At 40.7% G+C, this 22,862-nt stretch overlaps 4 protein-coding genes across 4 annotated transcripts in view; all 4 read right to left on the reverse strand.

Annotated features, from left to right (window-relative positions):
• LOC119486797 (E3 ubiquitin-protein ligase TRIM21-like) overlaps positions 1-795 on the reverse strand; it is a 12,508-nt gene extending 11,713 nt beyond the window's left edge. Inside the window, 2 exon segments of the mRNA XM_037767201.1 lie at positions 647-748; positions 751-795. Coding sequence (XP_037623129.1) covers positions 647-748; positions 751-780 — 132 coding nt within the window. The 5' untranslated portion in view covers positions 781-795.
• LOC119486800 (zinc finger protein RFP-like) overlaps positions 1-13,586 on the reverse strand; it is a 15,451-nt gene extending 1,865 nt beyond the window's left edge. The window contains exons 1-2 of the mRNA XM_037767205.1: positions 11,471-13,586; positions 10,990-10,997 (exon numbers count right to left, since the gene is read on the reverse strand). Of these exons, the coding sequence (XP_037623133.1) occupies positions 11,928-13,571 (1,644 nt within the window). The 5' untranslated portion in view covers positions 13,572-13,586 and the 3' untranslated portion in view covers positions 10,990-10,997; positions 11,471-11,927. The remainder of the gene's footprint in view (positions 1-10,989; positions 10,998-11,470) is intronic.
• Positions 1,924-5,270, reverse strand: LOC119486798 (E3 ubiquitin-protein ligase TRIM21-like). The gene is given in 3 exon segments (XM_037767202.1): positions 1,924-4,207; positions 5,137-5,238; positions 5,241-5,270. Coding segments are annotated over 3 exon segments (1,785 nt in total). The 3' UTR covers positions 1,924-2,554.
• Positions 6,093-14,855, reverse strand: LOC119486801 (probable E3 ubiquitin-protein ligase TRIML1). Its single transcript, XM_037767206.1, has 3 exons — positions 14,745-14,855; positions 9,829-9,891; positions 6,093-8,684 (listed from the first exon to the last, which is right to left on the reverse strand). The coding sequence occupies exon 3, from the start codon at positions 8,673-8,675 to the stop codon at positions 7,032-7,034; it is 1,644 nt and encodes a 547-aa protein (XP_037623134.1). The 5' UTR covers positions 8,676-8,684; positions 9,829-9,891; positions 14,745-14,855; the 3' UTR covers positions 6,093-7,031.
• Between the last annotated feature and the right edge of the window lie 8,007 nt (positions 14,856-22,862).

The raw sequence follows: 22,862 nt of genomic DNA on the forward strand, positions 1-22,862 counted from the left end.
GTTATCAAAGTGAAAATATTTAAAAACATTTTTAATATTTAACTTAACACATTTATTACAATTTACTGTGACATATTTATCCAGTAATTTACTTTATTATTTGTTTTATTGACGCGTCTGAGGGAGCAGAGCAAAATAAAAATCACCTTCTCTGTCTAAAGAGCGTTAGAGTCAGAGTCAGCTTGGACAAAGAGGAGGAAGAGGAGGATCAGAGAGAGAGGATGAAGATACAGAGAGCAGAGAATTGGACACATTCAATGTGCAGAAGAAAAGATGGAAGCTACTGCTCTGGACTGCAGGACATTATATATATATAATATCATTTCTCTCCACAACCCCCACGGCCACGATGGACCTCAGTGAAACATTTGCCCTGAGGGGAACTTCCTGTCTGAGTAGAGCTGAGGTTTGGACTTCAGACAGGAAACAGGTCTGTGAATTAGCTCAAACTAATGCTAGCTGTGACTGTATTCTGTCTAACCTTAACTAGCCGGAGTTCAGTCACTGTGGTTTACCTCTGTTTAGTATTTCTGGCAACATTTCCAGGTTGTTTTGATCTATTCTTTAAACAGATGTAAAACAGTCAGATTCTGGTTTGAACTATATTTAGTTAGTGCATTTAGTCTCTGTAGGTCAGTGTACTCACCAGTGTTTGGCAGAGATTCTGCTGTGTTGTTGATAAAAAGCTGCTGGATTCAGTTGAATGTTTCTTTAGAGAGAAACAGAGAGACTTGTCTCGACTGCAGCTCTGCTGTCGCTCAGACAAGCTTTCACTTTCATACCAGGAAATGTGACGCAGAAGCTCTCCTCTTTCAGTGTTGCTCCACCTCTCAGTGGCCCGTCGCCAACAGGGAGTGGTGGAGGAAGTATTCAGACCCTTTACTGAAGTAAAAGTACTAATACCACACTGTGGAAATACTCAACTGAAGTCCTGCATTCAAAACCCTTACTGAAGTAAAAGCATTTAAGTATTATCAGTCAAATGTACTTGAAGTACTTAAAGTTAAAGTATTGATTAAGCAGTAAAATGTTCCCTGTCAGTGTTTTACTATCATATCTGATGTTTCTGGATTAATATTACTGCTGCATTAATGTGTATGTTGCATTTTAAATCCTTTATATACTGTTGGGTAGTTTAATCTACAGCAATGCATCATGGTCTATAAGATCATATGTTTGTAACATCGCTGTCCTGTGAGAACCACATATCTCTGAAAAAGTCAGAAAAACAGTCTGTTTTCAGCTTTGTGACGATGTATTTTCCAGCTGATCCAAGAGGCTTTTCTAAAGAGTTTATTTAGCTTAAGAAAGATTTTCTCAACACATAAAGGAACACTTCCTCCTTCAGTTTATCACAAACATTCAACATCAACACATCTGGAGATACCTGGTTTTCACTGGACAGGAAAGGGATGAAAAACTGTAAACTGAAAAGTAACTAAAGCTGTCAGACAAAGTTAAAAGTACAGTATTTACCTCTGAGATGTAGTAGAGTATAAATATGAAGTAGTATGGAAATGCTCAAGAATTGAGGTACTTCTACTTTACTTAAGTTCAGTACTTAAGTAAATGTTGACCAAAAAAAAGACAAATCCAGTGGAAACTTTCTTTGTTTTTATTCTGTTGAGGATTTGTTCACTTTGTTCAGGTCATACAAACAGTCTGCAGAGAGGTGGACAATATGAAATGAAAATGCAACAGACGGTTGAGACAAAACATTTCTTTTCTCTGATGTGTAAAACCACTGCAGCTGAATGTTTTATGATCACATTTCATTGATTAATTTTGTACAAATATGAATCGAGAGTTAATCCTTTATTTACCCCTGAAAACAAACCAGACAGAGATCCCTTATGTGTACATTAATTTGAAATGGTAAAAACTAAAACCCTTAAAACACCTTATTTGAAAAAATACTCTCAATAAAAAATAATAATAAGGTGTCGTGACTTTCCCCAGTAATTTGTGCCAATATGCAACACTTATTATATATACAATGATCACACAAATAAAAAGTTCTTAATTTGGCACTCAGACATTTAAGGATTGAGCAAATGCTTCTTGCATATGAGAAAAGTTGGGCCTCACTCACCAATATCTTTACGTTTTTTCATATATTTGTTCTTAAAGGTCCTAAAAAAGTCTACGTTAGATTCATGACGTGTTCTTAGGCCCGATCTACATGAATACAGATATTGTTTTAAAGCTTATTCTTTATCAAGGAATTATAAATTGTAAATATAAATTACTTAAAAGATTCTTCTTAAGAACGGTTGGTGAATGAGGCTCATTGTTTTCTGATGATTTAACAGTTTTGCAGTAATGCAGTTATTAGAATAAATCAGACTACATTAGATAATATCAATCAGTGCTGTAAAATTTGTGTGTTGTAGTAGTAAGTAGCATCAGGGAAAAACATTATAGAAAAAAAGCAAAAAACTCTGATCAGAATCTGATGAATCAACAATGTATACACCCTAAATCTCCAATAATATATATACATTCATTACATTAAATGATAGAGAATATTTCTGTAGAAAATCAAATGGTTGTTCTACTCAGTGTGATTGACAGGAGAGATGATCAGAGGGGCAGAGTTTTTACCACCATAGTTAGAACCGGGACTAAAGTATGGGTAGAGTTTCTCAGTGAAGCAGCAGCCAGTAAAGGAGTAGATAAGAGCTGCAGCATCAACATCATAAAAGGAGACCAGACCCTTCTCATAATCCACAAACACCCCCACCTTCTCAGGCTGAGACTTCAGAGAGAGACATACTCTAGGGTCAGCAAAAGCGTAGTACTCATTTTCATTCCTCAACCCTATCGTCCAGCAACCATTCTGAGGAGACAGGGTGATTTCTCCCTTCCTGTTGATTAACTCTCTGGCCAATCCTAAATCCCAGCGAGTCTTCCCTTTAACCTGAACCTCGTAGTAAAATATTCCTGAAGAGAAACTCTGCTTTGCTAAGACATTAACCCAACGATCAAATCTCTCTGGGTTGTCTGGGAGATTCTTCTTTACATCACCATGTTTAACTTGTTTTCCATCATCAGACAGGATGAGGTTGGGATGTGCTGTATCAGGATCAAGTGTCACATCCACTGCAGACTGCTGGACCCTCTTCAGCTCGGCCTCAAACAGCTTCTTCATCTGTTTACTGAACGTCTCCTCCAGCTGATTCACAGCTTTCACCACAATCCCCTCATATGAAGGTGGACGGACGCTGACTTCTGTCCAGTCCTTGGTGGGTGGAGCAGCGCTCAGGGCCGTGAAGCTTTGGAGGAGGTGGAGGTGGTCTTCAGAGCGTGAGAGCTGCACCACCTCAGTGCTTCTCTTCTTCAGCTCAGAGATTTCCTGTTCCAGCTCTTTGATGAAGCCTTCAGCCTGTTTCTCTGTCTTTCTCTGCTTCTCTTGGATCGTGTCGATGAGCTCGGCCTGGCTTCTCTCAACAGACTCCTTCAGAGCGGTGAAGACCTGAATACCATCTGCTATTTCTCTGTCTGCATCTTCCTTACTGAGCCCCACTGAGTGTTTCATCTCCTGAATCTTCAGTTGTCTCTTCTGGATCATCTGCTGAATTTCAGCCTCTGTCTTCCCCAGCTCGGCCTTCTTTCCTTCATATTCTTCTTTCAGAGGAACAACATCATGTGTCTTGTGGTCTAAAACAGTGCAGAGCATGCAGACACACATCTGGTCGGTCTTACAGAACAGCTCCAGCAGTTTATCGTGATTCGTACACATCCTGCCTTCCAGGTTCTCCACAGGGTCGTTCAGCTGATGTCTTTTCAGGCCTGGCCTTGTCAGATGAGGCTCCAGGTGAGTCTCACAGTAGGAGACCAGACACACCAGGCAGGACTTCAGGGCCTTCAGTTTGGTTCCAGTGCAGACGTCACAGGGAACTTCTCCTGGTTTGGCAGCTTGTTGCTCTGAGCTGCTGCTGCTGGCTTTCTGTTGAGCCGACTGTCTGAACTGAGCAGCCATCTCAGAGATGAAAGTATTGACCTGCAGCTCAGGTTTAGTGTAGAAGATCTTCTGACAGTTGGGACACTGAAACAGGACATTAACATCCCAGTGTTTAGTGATGCAGGTTTTACAGAAGTTGTGTCCACATGGTGTGCTGACTGGATCAGTGAACACTTTCAGACAGATGGAGCACAGAAACTGATCTTCAGTTAGCAGACAGCTGGCAGCAGACATATCTACACTCTGAGGACAAAAAACAAAACTGTAATTACATTTCTTTCGATTATTTGTTTAATAAAAACAAACACACATATTAAATTGGCTGGTAGTTTAATAATAAAACTACAATAAACTGATCTGATGTCTTAAGCATTGCAGTGATCACATCCCAAGCCCTCTGGTTTTGTAAATATCATAATTTAAATCTGTAAAATAATAATAGAATTCAATTTTAAACCACAAAAAACAAAATGTGATCCCTCCAATACTGCCACATAACGCATTAAATAATATAGTACTACTGCTACCCTGCTGCTTATATTGTTATTGAGTCAAAATAAAAACAAAATTAATAAATCTATTACAATTTACTCTGACATATTTATTCAGAAATTTATTTTATTAATTGTTTTATTGAAGCGTCTGAGGGAGCAGAGCAGAATAAAAATCTCCTTCTCTGTCTAAAGAGCGTTAGAGTCAGAGAGTCAGCTTGGACAAAGAGGAGGAAGAGGAGGATCAGAGAGAGAGGATGAAGATACAGAGAGCAGAGAATCAGACACATTCGATGTGCAGAAGAAAAGATGGAAGCTACTGCTCTGGACTGCAGGACATTATATATATAATATCATTTCTCTCCACAACCCCCACGGCCACCGATGGACCTCAGTGAAACATTTGCCCTGAGGGGAACTTCCTGTCTGAGTAGAGCTGAGGTTTGGAGTTCAGACAGGAAACAGGTCTGTGAATTAGCTCAAACTAATGCTAGCTGTGACTGTATTCTGTCTAACCTTAACTAGCCGGAGTTCAGTCACTGTGGTTTACCTCTGTTTAGTATTTCTGGCAACATTTCCAGGTTGTTTTGATCTATTCTTTAAACAGATGTAAAACAGTCAGATTCTGGTTTGAACTATATTTAGTTAGTGCATTTAGTCTCTGTAGGTCAGTGTACTCACCAGTGTTTGGCAGAGATTCTGCTGTGTTGTTGATAAAAAGCTGCTGGATTCAGTTGAATGTTTCTTTAGAGAGAAACAGAGAGACTCGTCTCGACTGCAGCTCTGCTGTCGCTCAGACAAACTTTCACTTTCATACCAGGAAATGTGACGCTGAAGCTCTCCTCTTTCAGTGTTGCTCCACCTCTCAGTGGCCCGTCGCCAACAGGGAGTTGTGGAGGAAGTATTCAGACCCTTTACTGAAGTAAAAGTACTAATACCACACTGTGAAAATATTCTACTAAAGTCCTGCATTCAAAACCCTTATTGAAGTAAAAGCATTTAAGTATTATCAGTCAAATGTACTATAAATACTTAAAGTAAAAGTATTCACTGAGCAGTAAACTGTTCCCTGTCAGTGTTTTACTATCATATCTGATGTTCCTGGATTAATATTACTGCTGCATTAATGTGTATGTTGCATTTTAACTCCTTTATATACTGTAGGGTAGTTTAATCTACAGCAATGCATCATGCTCAATAAGATAATCATGATTTTGTAGTGTCGCTGTCCTGTGAGAACCACATATCTCTAAAATGTCAGAAAAAACAGCCTGTTTTCAGCTTTTTGAGAATGCATTTTCCAGCTGATCCAAGAGGCTTTGTAAAGACTTTATTTAGCTTTAGAAGGATTTTCTCAACACATAAAGGAACACTTCATCCTTCAGTTTATCACAAACATTCAACATTAACACATCTGGAGATACCTGGTTTTCACTGGACAGGAAGGGGATGAATAGCTGTAATCTGAAAAGTAACTAAAGCTGTCAGACAAATGTAGTGGAGTAAAAAGTACAATATTTACCTCTGAGATGTAGCGGAGTAGAAGTAGCATTAAGTGGAAATACTCAAGTATTTTGAGGTACTTTTACTTTACTTAAGTTCAGTACTTGAGTAAATGTTGATAAAAAAGACAAATCCAGTGGAAACTTTCTCTGTTTTTATTCCGTTGAGGATTTGTTCACTTTGTTCAGGTTATACAAACAGTCTGCAGAGAGGTGGACAATATGAAATGAAAATGCAACAGACGGTTGAGACAAAACATTTATTTTTCTCTGGTGTGTAAAACCACTGCAGCTGATTGTTTTATGATCACATTTCATTGATTCATTTTGTACAAATATGAATCAAGAGTTAATCCTTAATTTACCCCTGAAAACGAACCAGACAGAGATCCCTTATGTGTACATTAATTTGAAATGGTAAAAACTAAAAACCTTAAAACATCTTATTTTAAAATATAAGTGTCGTGACTTTCTCCAGAAATTTGTGCCAATATGCAACACTTATTAAATATATACAATGATAAGACAATAAAAAGTTCTTAATTTGGCACACAGACATTTAAGGATTCAGCAAGTGCTTCTTGTATATGAGGAAAGTTGGGCCTCACTCACCAATATCTTTAAGTTTTTTCATAAATTTGTTCTTAAAGGTCCTAAAAAAAGTCTACGTTACATTCACGATGTGTTCTTAGGCCCGATCTACATGAATACAGATATTGTTTTGAAGCTTATTCCTGATCAAGGAATTATAAATTGTAAATATAAATTACTTAAAAAATACTTCTTAAGAACGGTTGGTGAATGAGGCTCATTGTTTTCTGATGATTTAACAGTTTTGCAGTCATGCAGTTATTAGAATAAATCAGACTACATTAGATAATATCAATCAGTGCTGTAAAATCTGTGTGTTGTAGTAGTAAGTAGCATCAGGGAAAAACATCTATAGAAAAAAAGAAAAACACTCATTGATCAGAAACTGATAAATCTACAATGTATACACCCTAAATCACCAATAATATACATTCATTACATTAAATGATGGAGAACATTTCTGTAGAAAATCAAATGGTTGTTCTACTCGGTGTGATTGACAGGAGAGATGATCAGAGGGGCAGAGTTTTTACCACCATAGTTAGAACTGGTACTAAAGAATGGGTAGAGTTTCTCAGTGAAGGAGCAGCCAGTAAAGGAGTAGATAAGAGCTGCAGCATCAACATCATAAAATGAGACCAGACCCTCCTCGTAATCCACAAACACCCCCACCTTCTCAGGCTGAGACTTCAGAGAGAGACATACTCTAAGGTCAGCAAGAGCTTTGTACTCATTTTCATTCCTCAACCATATCGACCAGTAACCATTCTGAGGAGACGCTGTGATTCCTCCCTTCCTGTTGATCGACTCTCTGGCCACTCCTAAATCCCACTGAGTCTTCCCTTTAACCTGAACCTCGTAGTAAAACCTTCCTGAAGAGAAACTCTGCTTTGCTAAGACACAAACACAATAATCAAATCTCTCTGGGTTGTCTGGGAGATCCTTCTTTACATCACCATGTTTAACTTGTTTTCCATCATCAGACAGGATGAGTTTGGGATTTGCTGTATCAGGATCAAGTGCCACATTCACTGCAGACTGCTGGACCCTCTTCAGCTCGGCTTCAAACAGCTTCTTCATCTGTTTACTGAGCGTCTCCTCCAGCTGATTCACAGCTCTCACCACAGTCCCATCATATGAAGGTGGACGGACGCTGACTCTTGTCCAATCCTTGGTGGGTGGAGCAGCGTTCAGGGACGTGAAGCTTTGGAGGAGGTGGAGGTGGTCTTCAGAGCGTGAGAGCTTCACCACCTCAGTGCTTCTCTTCTTCAGCTCAGAGATTTCCTGTTCCAGCTCTTTGATGAAGCCTTCAGCCTGTTTCTCTATCTTTCTCTGCTTCTCTTGGATCGTGTCGATGAGCTCGGCCTGGCTTCTCTCAACAGACTCCTTCAGAGCGGTGAAGACCTGAACACCATCTGCTATCTCTCTGTCTGCATCTTCCTTACTGAGCCCCACTGAGTGTTTCATCTCCTGAATCTTCAGTCCTCTCTTCTGGATCATCTGCTGAATTTCAGCCTCTGTCTTCCCCAGCTCGGCCTTCTTTCCTTCATATTCTTCTTTCAGAGGAACAACATCATGTGTCTTGTGGTCTGAATAAGTGCAGAGCATGCAGTCACACATCTGGTCGGTCTTACAGAACAGCTCCAGCAGTTTATCGTGCTTCGTACACATCCTGCCTTCCAGGTTCTCCACAGGGTCGATCAGCTGATGTCTTTTTAGACCTGAAGTTGTCAGATGAGGCTCCAGGTGAGTCTCACAGTAGGAGACCAGACACACCAGGCAGGACTTCAGGGCCTTCAGTTTGGTTCCAGTGCAGACGTCACAGGGAACTTCTCCTGGTTTGGCAGCTTGTTGCTCTGAGCTGCTGCTGCTGGCTTTCTGTTGAGCTGACTGTCTGAACTGAGCAGCCATCTCAGAGATGAAAGTATTGACCTGCAGCTCAGGTCTTATGGAGAAAATCTTTTTACAGTTGGGACACTGGCATAGGACATTAATATCCCAGTGTTGAGTGATGCAGGTTTTACAGAAGTTGTGTCCACATGGTGTGCTGACTGGATCAGTGAACACATCCAGACATATGGAGCACAGAAACTGATCTTCAGTCAGCAGACAGCTGGCAGCAGACATATCTACACTCTGAGGACAAAAAACAAAACTGTAATTACATATCTTTTGAACACACACATTAAGTTGGGCTGGTAGTTTTTGTTTTTTTTTCTAGATGAGGGAGGGGGGGACAGAGGCCCAAGGTTTAAGAGTTTGCTTTTAAATGTAATGGTTGGAAAAGGTCAGCCTTTGCTTTTTATTTTCTCCAATGCTACCTACCTTTAGTGAGAATATAATAAAGTATGATTATTTAATGTGGAGGGAGGGTCATGGCTATTAGCTGCCTGTAAGTTATTCAAATAATAGTCAATATAATAATAACACTACAATAAACTGATCTGATGTCTTAAGCATTGCAGTGATCACATCCCAAGCCCTCTGGTTCTTGTTAATATCATAATTTAAATCTGTAAAATCATAACAAAATTCAATTCTAAACCAAAAGATAAACACGATGTGATCCCTCCATTACTGCCACATAATACATAAAATAATATAATACTACTGCTACCCTGCTGCTTATATTGTTATTGAGTGAAAATGTGAAAAAATATTTTTTTAATATTGAACATACAACATTTATTACAATTTACTGTGATATATTTATCCAGGAATTTACTTTATTATTTGTTTTATTGAAACATCTGAGGGAGCAGAGCAAAATAAAAATCTCCTTCTCTGTCTAAAGAGCGTTAGAGTCAGAGAGTCAGCATGGACAAAGAGGAGGAAGAGGAGGATCAGAGAGAGAGGATGAAGATACAGAGAGCAGAGAATCAGACACATTCGATGTGCAGAAGAAAAGATGGAAGCTACTGCTCTGGACTGCAGGACATTATATATATAATATCATTTCTCTCCACAACCCCCACGGCCACCGATGGACCTCAGTGAAACATTTGCCCTGAGGGGAACTTCCTGTCTGAGTAGAGCTGAGGTTTGGAGTTCAGACAGGAAACAGGTCTGTGAATTAGCTCAAACTAATGCTAGCTGTGACTGTATTCTGTCTAACCTTAACTAGCCGGAGTTCAGTCACTGTGGTTTACCTCTGTTTAGTATTTCTGACAACATTTCCAGGTTGTTTTGATCTATTCTTTAAACAGATGTAAAACAGTCAGATTCTGGTTTGATCTATATTTAGTTAGTGCATTTAGTCTCTGTAGGTCAGTGTACTCACCAGTGTTTGGCAGAGATTCTGCTGTGTTGTTGATAAAAAGCTGCTGGATTCAGTTGAATGTTTCTTTAGAGAGAAACAGAGAGACTCGTCTCGACTGCAGCTCTGCTGTCTCTCAGACAAACTTTCACTTTCCTACCAGGAAATGTGACGCAGAAGCTCTCCTCTTTCAGTGTTGCTCCACCTCTCAGTGGCCCGTCGTCAACAGAGAGTGGTGGAGGAAGTATTCAGACCTGGGGTCTCATTTATAAAACAGTGCGTAGGATCCATACTAAAAATTAACGTGCGCACAAAAGCCGAAAATGGCGTGCTAGTAATTAGTCCGAGCAGTGCTAACAAACGTAATCGTTTCCCAAAACCTCCGTTTTACACGTCCACACAGACACAAAGAAACCAGAGTTTTTAAGAATCTGCACCTTAGAAGACATTTTCATAAATATCCCTTTTTTTGTGTCCCAAAACTCTGTTTCTGTGTCGACGAGAGGCCAAAACGTAGAAGACATTATCTGGTTTTAAATATGTCTGTATACGTGTAGACGAGACCTTAAACTGCAGAATAGTTTGTACCTTTGTTCTTATAACTATGAATCCCATTTCCTGGTTAGTTGAAGACGTGTGCCAGTTGATCCTGATTAGAAGGTAAACGCCCTGCCAATCCCCATGAAAGGACATGAGACTGCAGGGCCATGTGCACACAGAGATTAAAAACAGAGAATTAAGTCAAGAACAAGTTTATAACTTTTGGTAATCAGCAAATCAATAATCAAGTAAAAATTATGATAAATTATGTTGAAATAGAAAGAGTGTATGAAAATACGTGTGTGATCATAAGTTATGTTGGAAACCACACATCAATAATGTAAAAACATACATGTCTAAAAACACTGCAGTATTATATAAAACTAAAGACATGTTGAATCAGAACTCACTATATATAATGTATTGTTCTCTCACAGTTCCATATATTACCTACTGTGTGGAGGTTTGTGGAAACACATACAAAACCAACACTGATCCAATGTTCACGCTACAGAAGAGAGCTGTAATAATTGTTAATCGATCTGATTATAACGAACCAACCAACGCACTTTTATATTAACTTGCAAGCTTTAAAGGTTTGTGATCTAGTTGATCTTAACACTGCAGAGATAATGTACAAAGCACAAAATAATCTGCTTCCTGACTGTATTCAGAGGTTGTTAGAAATTAGAGAGAGCCGATGTGAAATGTTTCAAACTTTGTTTTAGTTTCTGTAAACCTAGTAGTGAAAGGGTTAAGGCCGACTACGTAGGTATAATAAGTTTCATCCTTCACCTTTTCAGGCAGCAGTTTCTTGTTTTCCCTTAATTTAACGTCTTATTGTTATTTATTTATTTATTTTTATGTGCATTCTTTTTGTGAAAATTGTCAATAAGAACCAAAATAAATCGTTACTACTGCTACAGACTTTTTAAAGAAGGTTTTCAATAAATCTGAAGTGGAGTTACTTCTGTATGGATATAATATAGGTCATCAGCATTTACTGATTTTAAAAGACCATAATGCTTTGTAAAATAATGTAAATAATCATTAGAAATTGTAACATTTTTTATTGTAATTTCAATCCTATGTTATGTAATTATAGAATTGAAGAAAACGCAATAACCAACTATTTTGCACAAACATCTCAACACTCAAATGTGCGTGAGCGAGCTCTTTGCGTAGATTCTGCTCTACAAAAAATCCAAAATAAGAAAACACCGGTGAATGTCAGAATCTTTGTGAAAACTGCATAAGAGGGTTTTAAGAAGAAATTTCTCCTTAAGAACGGTTGGGGAATGAGGCTCATATTTTTCTGATGATTTAAGAGTCTTGCAGTAATGCAGTTATTAGAATAAAGCTGACTACATGAGATAATATTAATCAATGCTGTAAAGTCTGTGTGTTGTAGTAGTAAATAGCAATGTGACACATCAGAGAAAAATATTTACAGAAAGAAAACATAAAAAACTCATTGACCAAAATCTGATATATCAACAATGTATACACCCTAAATCACCAATAATATACATTCATTATAATAAATGATAGAGAATATTTCTGTAGAAAATCAAATGGTTGTTCTACTCAGTGTGATTGACAGGAGAGATGATCAGAGGGGCAGAGTTTTTACCACCATAGTTAAGACTGGGACTAAAGTATGGGTAGAGCTTCTCAGTGAAGGAGCAGCCAGTAAAGGAGTAGATAAGAGCTGCAGCATCAACATCATAAAAGGAGACCAGACCCTCCTCATAATCCACAAACACCCCCACCTTCTCAGGCTGAGACTTCAGAGAGAGACGGACTGCAGGGCCAGCACAAGCGTAGTACTCATTTTCATTCCTCAACCCTGTCGTCCAGTAACCATTCTGAGGAGTCGGTGTGATTTCTCCCTTCCTGTTGATCGACTCTCTGACCACTCCTAAATCCCACTCAGTCTTCCCTTTAACCTGAACCTCGTAGTAAAACCTTCCTGAAGAGAAATTTTGCTTTGCTATAACATAAGCATAAGTATCAAATCTCTCTGGGTTGTCTGGGAGATTCTTCTTTACATCACCACAGTTCACCTGTTTTCCATCATCAGACAGGATGAGGTTGAGCTGTGCTGTATCAGGATCAAGTGTCACATCCACTGCAGACTGCTGGACCCTCTTCAGCTCGGCTTCAAACAGCTTCTTCATCTGTTTACTGAGCGTCTCCTCCAGCTGATTCACAGCTCTCACCACAGTCCCCTCATGTGAAGGTGGACGGACGCTGACTTCTGTCCAGTTCTTGGTGGGTGGAGCAGCGGTCAGGGATGTGAAGCTTTGGAGGAGGTGGAGGTGGTCTTCAGAGCGTGACAGCTGCACCACCTCAGTGCTTCTCTTCTTCAGCTCAGAGATTTCCTGTTCCAGCTCTTTGATGAAGCCTTCAGCCTGTTTCTCTGTATTTCTCTGCTTCTCTTTGATCGTGTCGATGAGCTCGGCCTGGCTTCTCTCAACAGACTCCTTCAGAGCGGTGAAGACCTGAACACCATCTGCTATCTCTCTGTCTGCATCTTCCTTACTGAGCCCCACTGAGTGTTTCATCTCTTGAATCTTCAGTCGTCTCTTCTGGATCATCTGCTGAATTTCAGCCTCTGTCTTCCCCAGCTCGGCCTTCTTTCCTTCATATTCTTCTTTCAGAGGAACAACATCATGTGTCTTGTGGTCTAAAACAGTGCAGAGCATGCAGACACACATCTGGTCGGTCTTACAGAACAGCTCCAGCAGTTTATCGTGCTTCGTACACATCCTGCCTTCCAGGTTCTCCACAGGGTCGATCAGCTGATGTCTTTTCAGGCCAGACCTTGTCAGATGAGGCTCCAGGTGAGTCTCACAGTAGGAGTCCAGACACACCAGGCAGGACTTCAGGGCCTTCAGTTTGGTTCCAGTGCAGACGTCACAGGGAACTTCTCCTGGTTTGGCAGCTTGTTGCTCTGAGCTGCTGCTGCTGGCTTTCTGTTGAGCTGACTGTCTGAACTGAGCAGCCATCTCAGAGATGAAAGTATTGACCCGCAGCTCAGGTTTAGTGTTGAAAACCTCTTTACAGTTGGGACACTGGCATAGGACATTAACATCCCAGTGTTGAGTGATGCAGGTTTTACAGAAGTTGTGTCCACATGGTGTGGTGACTGGATCAGTGAACACATCCAGACAGATGGAGCACAGAAACTGATCTTCAGTCGGCAGACAGCTGGCAGCAGACATATCTACACTGTGAGGACAAAAAAATAAAACTGTAATAACATATCTTTTGTTTATTTTGTTAATAAAATCAAACACACACAGTCAGTTGGGCTGGTAGTTTGCTTTTTTTCCCCGACGAGGGAGGGGGTGTCAGAGGGTCAAGGTGTAAGAGTCAAGCTTTGCTTTTAAATGTAATGGTTGGAAAAGGTCAGCCTTTACTTTTTATTTTCTCCAATGCTACCTACCTTTAGCGAGAATATAATAAAGTATGATTATTTAATGTGGAGGTAGGGTCATGGCTATTAGCTGCTTGTTATTCAAATAATAGCAAATATAATGATAAAACTACAATAAACTGATCTGATGTCTTAAGCATTGCAGTGATAACGCCCCAAGCCTTTTGGTTCTTGTTAATATCATAATTTAAATCTGTAAAATCATAATAAAATTCAATTTTAAACCCCAAAAAATACAATGTGATCCCTCCATTAGTGACACATCACGCATTAAATAATATAATACTACTGCTACCCTGCTACTTATATTGTTATTGAGTGAAAATATTAAAAAATATATTTTAAATATTGAACTTAACACATTTATTGCAATTTACTGTGATATATTTATCAAGTAATTTACTTTATTAATTGTTTTATTGAAGCGTCTGAGAGAGCAGAGCAAAGTAAAAAGTTCCTTCTCTGTCTAAAGAGCGTTAGAGTCAGAGAGTCAGCTCGGACAAAGAGGAGGAAGAGGAGGATCAGAGAGAGAGGATGAAGATACAGAGAGCAGAGAATCAGACACATTCGATGTGCAGAAGAAAAGATGGAAGCTACTGCTCTGGACTGCAGGACATTATATATATAATATCATTTCTCTCCACAACCCCCACGGCCACCGATGGACCTCAGTGAAACATTTGCCCTGAGGGGAACTTCCTGTCTGAGTAGAGCTGAGGTTTGGAGTTCAGACAGGAAACAGGTCTGTGAATTAGCTCAAACTAATGCTAGCTGTGACTGTATTCTGTCTAACCTTAACTAGCCGGAGTTCAGTCACTGTGGTTTGCCTCTGTTTAGTATTTCTGGCAACATTTCCAGGTTGTTTTGATCTATTCTTTAAACAGATGTAAAACAGTCAGATTCTGGTTTGAACTATATTTAGTTAGTGCATTTAGTCTCTGTAGGTCAGTGTACTCACCAGTGTTTGGCAGAGATTCTGCTGTGTTGTTGATAAAAAGCTGCTGGATTCAGTTGAATGTTTCTTTAGAGAGAAACAGAGAGACTCGTCTCGACTGCAGCTCTGCCGTCGATCAGACAAACTTTCACGTTAATACCAGGAAATGTGACACTGAAGCTCTCCTCTTCCAGTGTTGCTCCACCTCTCAGTGGCCCGTCGCCAACAGGGAGTGGTGGAGGAAGTATTCAGACCTGATCCTTTATTTTCTCCACTACAAGTAAAAGTCCTGCATTCAAAACCCTTACTTAGAGCCCAATATGCATGAAGTACTGAAAGTAAAAGTATTAATTGAGCAGTAAAATGTTCCCTGTCAGTGTTTTACTATTATATCTGATGTTTCTGGATTAATATTACTGCTGCATTAATGTGTATGTTGCATTTTACTGCTCTAGATGTTTAATGTGCTTATTTTAACTAAGTGGACTCTTAACTTTGAGTGAATGTTTTCTCTTTGGCTTCAGTTTGTGTTCAGTTTTAGTTTTATTCTTTACTTTTTAAGTGGACTTAACTCAAGGTCCATTTACTAACTTTTTTAGAGTTTCAGGGCTCATTTTATTCTTCTTTTTTAAGAGAGGAAGACATGAAATGCATTTTAAAGATCAGAAAAATCGATCTAAAAGTGGACCTGTTGAGGTGAGAACATTTGTCACATTGAGTCACTCTTCTTTGGGGGAAAAGAGCTTCGCAGACGGGAGAAAATAATTCCATCCAATCAAAATTTTATAAAGACTAATTTAATTATGCCGCTGTGTTTTTCTCATCATAAATGAGCCGGGAGATGATTGTTGTGGGGATAATAATACGGCTGGTGTTTCTCCAGGATATAGGTCCCTGCGTGCCCACTGATGATGCAAATCTCCTCTCATAAATCATCGATGTGAGGGGCTTCGAGGTGATTCAGTTAACAGATAATAAAAAAATACCCTCGCTGACTCTCAGCTCGTCTGGAAACACTTCAGAAAGTTCGCAAGCCAAACGAGAGTCTGAGCATGCTCTGTTCAGACGTGACATCATGAGGTGACATCACCAATTCACCATCACGATATTTCTCTCATCACTGCAGGTGTGGAGAATTTTATTAATTTATTCAATTTATGGTTTTGTTTAGTTCAAAGATGTCACTGACTGTGCTGTTTCTTCACTTTTTTTCTAAGCTACGCGATCGCTGGTCAAATGAACTTCCGTACGTATATTTGTAAGTGAACGCATCACTGAACTCGTACGTGTCCTGAGCACCTCTACAGGTGAGGGAAGAACTACAAGAGGTAGATTGACTGTACAACTTGCAACAACCAAACAACAACAAAAAGTTAATTTAAAGGGCCAGTGTGTAACATTTAGGGGGATCTAGTGGCATAAATGGATTATAATATTCATAACAATGTTTTCTTTAGTGTATAATCACCTGAAACTAAGAATAGTTGTGTTTTCGTTACCTTAGAATGAGCCCTACATAGGGAGCGGGTCCTCTTCAAGGAGTCCGCCATGTTGCACCATCATGTTTCTACAGTAGCCAAGAACGGACAACCAAACACTGACTCTAGAGAGAACCTTTAGCATTTTTACGTTATCTGAAGGCCACCGTAGTTCTCCCACACGCTTGTGAAACTGCCGTAACGTGAACTGCAGAGTGCAAAACCGTGGTACTGCCAGCCGCTGTTGGACTTCCGTTGCTCCTAAAGTAGTGTTATTGTGTTAAGGATGGCCTCTGAGTGAGGCGAACAGCGTTACCACAGTTTTGCACTCGCCGTCTTGGAAGGGGTGGAGTGAGCGGAGGGGTACTCAGTTGGTTGCAATCTGCAACCACACAACTAGATGCCACCAAATCCTACACACTATATCTTTAAAAACATTTCCAATAAGTAGATATAATTCAGTTCAAACTAAAAAAGCAGCCAGTGCAGATTACATGATAGTAAACCTTAGTTTAGGACTGTCTCATGTACTGCGTGCAAATGCACTTTATCAAAGCTGCAGAAGAAGAATTTTCACATTTGTGTCGCTCGCTAAAGGCCCAATCCTAACGTCCACACTCACAGACTTTGAGGCGCATTCCCACAAAGTCCATGAGGGTTAAGGGCTGTCCCACTGTCAAATCGTCAAGTCTTTGAGGGCTCTCTCGCAGACATTTTGAGCCCTTCATGAACACTTTCCGTAAGTCTGCATTTCTGCAGACTTTGCCTGAGGGAATTACCCACAATTCATAGCGTTGTGATGTTAAACACAGGGTTACCACGGTTACCAGGGGAAGCCCGGAGGCGTTAAAAAAAAAAAGGTAAACAAAGAGGACAACACAGGCGTGTTCAGCCATATTTCAATTTACACAGAAACATTAAACATGAAGGATTTAAGATGGTACATAAAATCAGAGGAATGCAGCATTAGACCAGATTCCAACAAACTAAATGTGGGACAAAGAGTATGTTTTTGTGGGACAATGTGGGACACGTTACCAAGGCTGAGAGCTATTTAGATATAATGTCTATCTAAATGAAATAATAAACTTTTCTATTCTGCCCCTTATCTTGTAACATCTCTATGCTTTTCCTGAATGCATCCATAGATCGGCACACAACTCTTTTTGTTTCTTGTGAGACTCACACGAACTGTGTCGTGACTTCCTGACGTATTCCTACTGTGTGAAATTTAAAAATAACTGGCAAATTTCACAAAAAACTCTGAGAATCGCCTTCAACTGGCTTATAAATACTTATAAGTAGTTTCACAGTCTTTGTTGCAGTTGCTCTTCCTTTTCTTTGTGGTAGTTTCCATCATATTCCGCCTAAATCTGCAGAGCTTGTGACTTTGCGGTGACTCTCAATTTTCTCCGTTGGGCGTAGCGTAGCAAAGACGGTGACAAGTTAACTTGACAACAAACACAGGGTCGCCACTTGGTCAGTACCCCTCGGTATCGTAGAGCAACACACGGGGTACTTTTGGATGTGTCAGGGACGGCGTGTCAATACACTTGTTACGTGCATAGTGTCCTTTCAAAATAAACTCCCGTTTTCACAGGAAGCTGGGTTTAGGCCACACGACCACTTAGGTAGGGTTAGGAAAAGATCATGGTTGACGTTAACTTCACTGACTAGCGGCTCACATGACTCACGGTACTGACGATACCGATGAGTCACGTGACTAACGACTGACGTGACAAAATAAGTCAACGTTACTTTTAGTTTCACACGGGACATGAACAGCAGTCTCCTGGTTGAAAGTCTTGTGTTTGTTTGACCCATCCACCACCCCTTCCACCCGCCCGCCCGCCCTGAACGGACTCTCATTACGTCACTTGCTCGACCGTCGAATAACGCCTCGGGTGGGTTTACATTGGAGTTAGTTGAAAGCCCGGTTCATCACCTACTGTCGCTAAAGGGTGCCTCCCTACGTCGGTTTCCGATCCCAAAGGGGCGGCCCAATCAGTGGTATTTAACGAGTAGGGAGTTGGACCGGGTTGACCTTGTCAGTCTTTGGTACGAAATTCTTTTTGTGTTTCCACTATTTTTTTCAAATCAAATCTCTGCTGGATTCCTTGTCAGTGAAAACAGTGAAACCACTTTTTTCCAGCGTTGTCAAGTTGACTTTCAGCAGACGGGAATCTGTTGGGAGGCATGAGAAGAAGTGAATGTGAGAGGGGAGATGGAGGCAGCAGCTTTTCCTTCCTGCAGTGAAACGTATCGCCTCATCGCTGCTAATGTCTTGTCACAGTTAATGTTCGCTACAGTCTGCTGTCATTTAGCGGCGGGGTGGAGGTTATTGTCGGAGCCTTCCCACAATCCACTGGTCCAGAAATAGCCACCAAACAATTGAATCAAAATGAAGTTTTATTCTTTTCTTTTTTTTTTGCCATCGTCCTCCATCGCTTCCTGTTTTGAATCAGTTAACCTTTCTGTTCGGGGCGGCGCGGCGGGGTCCTGCTCTACAGATTAGCCGCTGACGCATTTATCAAGGGATGACAAATGAGCTGTCCTTCCAGATGCCTGATTACTTGACCTTTATTCCACAGGAGCTGAGCGGTTAGCAGGGATGGGAGGGGGGTCCTGATGGAGCTAAGTGGTGCCAGTCTCGTATTCGGCAGCCCGTTGTGAGGGGAAACGCCTGGATGCAACGCCTCGACGCCGACGTGAACACGAATTAAGAACGAAGTTATTAAGATTGGCCGCCGCTGAGGCGAGGTAATTGAAATTCTCACTTTCCCCAGAAACAGGCAGAGATCCGGCACATCAGTTTCTATTTGAGGCAGAGAGGCTGATGAGTATCACACATTAAAGCCTGGGGAGGAAAATTGTCCTTTTAGTGGCCTCTGATACGAGATCATTACATGAGTGGGACTGCGTCGGCCCCTGAATGTGGCATTTCTTCTTTTTTTTTTCTTCTTCCAGCTCATTTCTGGTTTTGTCGGGCAGCAGATTGTCATTTACTGCTCTGATTGCGTGTTTTTTCCTCCGCTGTTTCCCTGTTTCTGCTCACAGCGAAGAGGCCTGCTGGTTATCTCGAACCCACGCCACAGATAGAGATTCATTAAAGTCTACATCTGCATGTTCAGGCTGCTGTTAATGCTGTTCATCAACTTACCTATTGAACCTGCAGAACATGATGAAACCGTGACTCTGCTGGATCCGGCTTTACACGCCAATGTTGTTTAAGAAAAACACACAGAACCTCAAATTCTAGTGAATTCCCAAAGTTTCCTCAGAAATCTATCAGGCTGAACATTTTATCAATTAACTTTATTAGCATCATATAATAAGATCTACGAATACAAAGAAGCCAGACAGATCTACAACTAAGGAAATATAAAGATAAAAACAAAGGTTAATAGTCATTTCTTTCAACGTAAATGCCCGGTCACACCAGCATTTAAAACAGGAAAACTTCTATGGAATCACTGTGCTCAGTGGATTCGCTTGCAGGGCCGACATACATCTGCAAATTTGTGAATTTATACACATCAAGTTCAACTTCGGTGAACTCCGACATGCCAATTTGAGCTGTGGATCGATAACAAACCGCCTTGACAGCGCTAACCTTTGAGGGAACGGAGAGCCAAATCAGCTTGTCGAATCAAATATTTCACAAGGACACGAGGATGAAATTCACTGTCGACAAGCTAAAAGACATTACGTAAACACTTACGGTTAAAGTCTGCTTATGGTTAGGGAAGAATGGTAGTCATGGTTAAAACAGTTTCACTCACAGATAAAAGGTCTTCTTATGCTTGGTTCAGACTACACAGTACTTTTGTCTGTTACGATGGTCACTATGTCAGATTAGGCGATTGAGAGTCATAAATTCTTGTCGTGACTTGGTCGAGCATCATGACAGACTACACGTTGGTCCCCGACCAATCTTCACTGGTCGTTTTTCACGACATGCGTGATGTCATCAGGAAGGAAGCTTGATGCTAATGGCAGTAGTATACTCACCGGGTTGCTGAAGCGCCACTCTCTCTCCACTTTTCCACTCTGAAACATCAAATAGGCTGGGGTGTTATTGCCATAGCTCCACAAATCTTTCCTCCATTCACAATTCCACCATTACAGCACCAACATCGTTCCTCTTTCGCTTCGCCATTGTTTACAGTGGTACACACCTGCGCAGTAGATCGCTCTGTGCTCCTATTGGTCAAAGTCACGGCCGTGACGGAACACGTCGTGGAAGGCAAAAAACAAATATCAAACATGCTAGACTTTCTGTCGGGACGTCGTGAGGCTTCCCAGACGTGGCATCAGTTGTCGTCCACTACACAGGATAAAACGATCAATGGTCATGGGCGACGTTCCCGATCCGAGCCGACACCCTACGACAGCCGTGTCGGGCTATAATCGGGCTGATATTGTGTAGTCTGAACCAGCCATCATTCTTTGTGGGCAAAACCAAACAAGCTAGAAGCCATGCTCACGGTTAAAACAAGCCGGTGTTAACTATCGGTAGGAGATATGGACGCGTGAAGTAGGTGTCCTGAAAAATCATCGGTTTCTAAAAAAGTTCAAACTCATACATCCCTTTTTTACCCATGTACTTATGTGCACGTTACTATATGAATATCAGTGTTTGAGGCAGGATTCATTTTTATAGTTAAATCTCAAAATGTGATTATTTATTAACCACTTTTCCTTTTGCAGAGCGATGGTTGTTCCTCGTCCACTTGCACAAAGTTTGAGGGTTTTATTTTTTTATTTTTTTATCTCTGGCGAACACATTGAGGCATTTTAGAGGAGTTTTTCAAGTGTTACTGATTCAAGATAACCAATGAGGACAAGCATTGATCATGCTGACCTGACGAGAGACAGAAACAAGTTAAATCCAGACTGTTCACTAATTTGAAAGTCTTCCTTGTGGAAGTCTATTTTTGTTCGTGAAACACGAAAAAATGTCAGCAAAACAGCTCTAAAATGTGTCTGCTGAAGAAAAGACGCTCTCCTTAACGTTTCTAGAGGACATTTAAAGCCGAAGGCTGTGTATGTTCAGCGTTATAAATTTATTGGTACACTTTAAGAATCAAATTTTGGACCTTAATGTGTGAACTTCCCAGGTTAACATGTAGAGAAGAAAACTTGACAGAACATTTTCTTTTCTTTGAGTATTTCCATGACATAAAGCATGTAGGATATAAATGCATGTATTATAAGTTTCTACTCATTTCGTGAGGTCCAGTGACTCCAGAGTCAGTTTTGTCATCTTGCAATAAAACTTTCCAATTTGTCCGTCGACTAACTTGAGCAGCCGTCTTCACTTTGAGCAGGAGGAGTATTTTTTTTAATCCCGTGGGTTCTGGAGAGTGAGGTCAGGACTTCATCAGGGGCCTCCGGGGCCCTCAGAGCCCCTCTCTCGTCTCTGCAGCAGATGAGGGGATCAGCAGGGTGTGAAATGGCCGTGGTGATTGCTCCGAGGCCACGAGGCCTCCAGCCCATTCACAGCCCTGTCAGCACTCTAATGGAGCCGGCGGAGATTGGAGACAAACCCCCCTCCCCACCCCCATCACAGTGTTAAAGGTACAGTCAACCATAAAGACAGAAAAACTAGTGAAAAGTGAACAGTTTGTGTTGCTTGCAGTGTTCAAGCTTTACTTCAGGTGTTTATCTGATGAAGTCGAACTGAAATTACATTATTTTTGTCTGCTACAGCATAAACATCTGCTCTGTAAATCACTTCTCCTTTGAGAAACGAGTCAGAAAAGTGATTTTAAGATTTATTGTTAATATTATTTCTCATTAAAACAGAAAAAATCTAAATATCAGAAATGTTCCTTTTCAGCCTCTGAGTGTTTGTTTGTCTGTGTTTGATTGATAGCAGCTGGCAGGCTGAGCTCCTGCAGGGGAACCAGAGACAAAGTACACAAATGAGTCATGGACAGACGGCGTGTTGTTGGTGGCATTAAAGAGTAAGGACCACAGCAGCATCTAACAGGACTGAAGTGACATTTGCAGGTATGTTTACATGCTGTTTAATGTACTGCAGCTGAAAAGCTAATTTGTTATCTAGCCTTCAATCTGATGTTAGCAGTGAATGTTTGTTTGGTGGCTCGTTCAACAAGCTAAAGGGCAGGACAGACGTGTGTTCATGTTTTTAAGTTAGATAAGAAGGAAGCTGTAATGACCAAAATAAATAGTCTGCTTACCCTCACCCATCACTTCCTGACATTATGAATCCAAATTTATTGTATTCAGGGTCGCTTTGGAGCTTTTATTGGCGGTTGTGTCCCACATCACTTTTAAGCACGTTTCAATAACCGATCCATTTTGTGTCATTGCATCTGAGAACGTTGGCTATCTAGTGGCAAAACACGTTTGTCTACCTGTTGATGTGTGGTGATTGATGTGGTGATTGACGTCTTGAGCACACGTAGGTATAAAAATAACTAGCTTTGCTCTGTAAATTACCAAGAAAATATTTCTTTGAATTTAACCGAACCATTTGTCAGTACCTCCACAGCCCACTAGATGGCGCTCTGAGGCCCACCAGCTGCTGCAGCAGACAAACAACGATATAATTTCAGTTGTACTTTAACACAAGATTGTTATTCATCTTCTCATCTCACTCGCAAAAGGAGTATTCCCAAAAGGTTGAACTATTCCT

Source organism: Sebastes umbrosus, chromosome 4, assembly GCF_015220745.1.
Source record: "Sebastes umbrosus isolate fSebUmb1 chromosome 4, fSebUmb1.pri, whole genome shotgun sequence".
Taxonomy (NCBI): Eukaryota; Metazoa; Chordata; class Actinopteri; order Perciformes; family Sebastidae; genus Sebastes; species Sebastes umbrosus.

Coding starts and splice junctions, on each gene's coding strand:
- LOC119486801 (XM_037767206.1), bottom strand. CDS start 8,675: ATGTCTGCTGCCAGCTGTCTGCTGACTGAAGATCAGTTTCTGTGCTCC.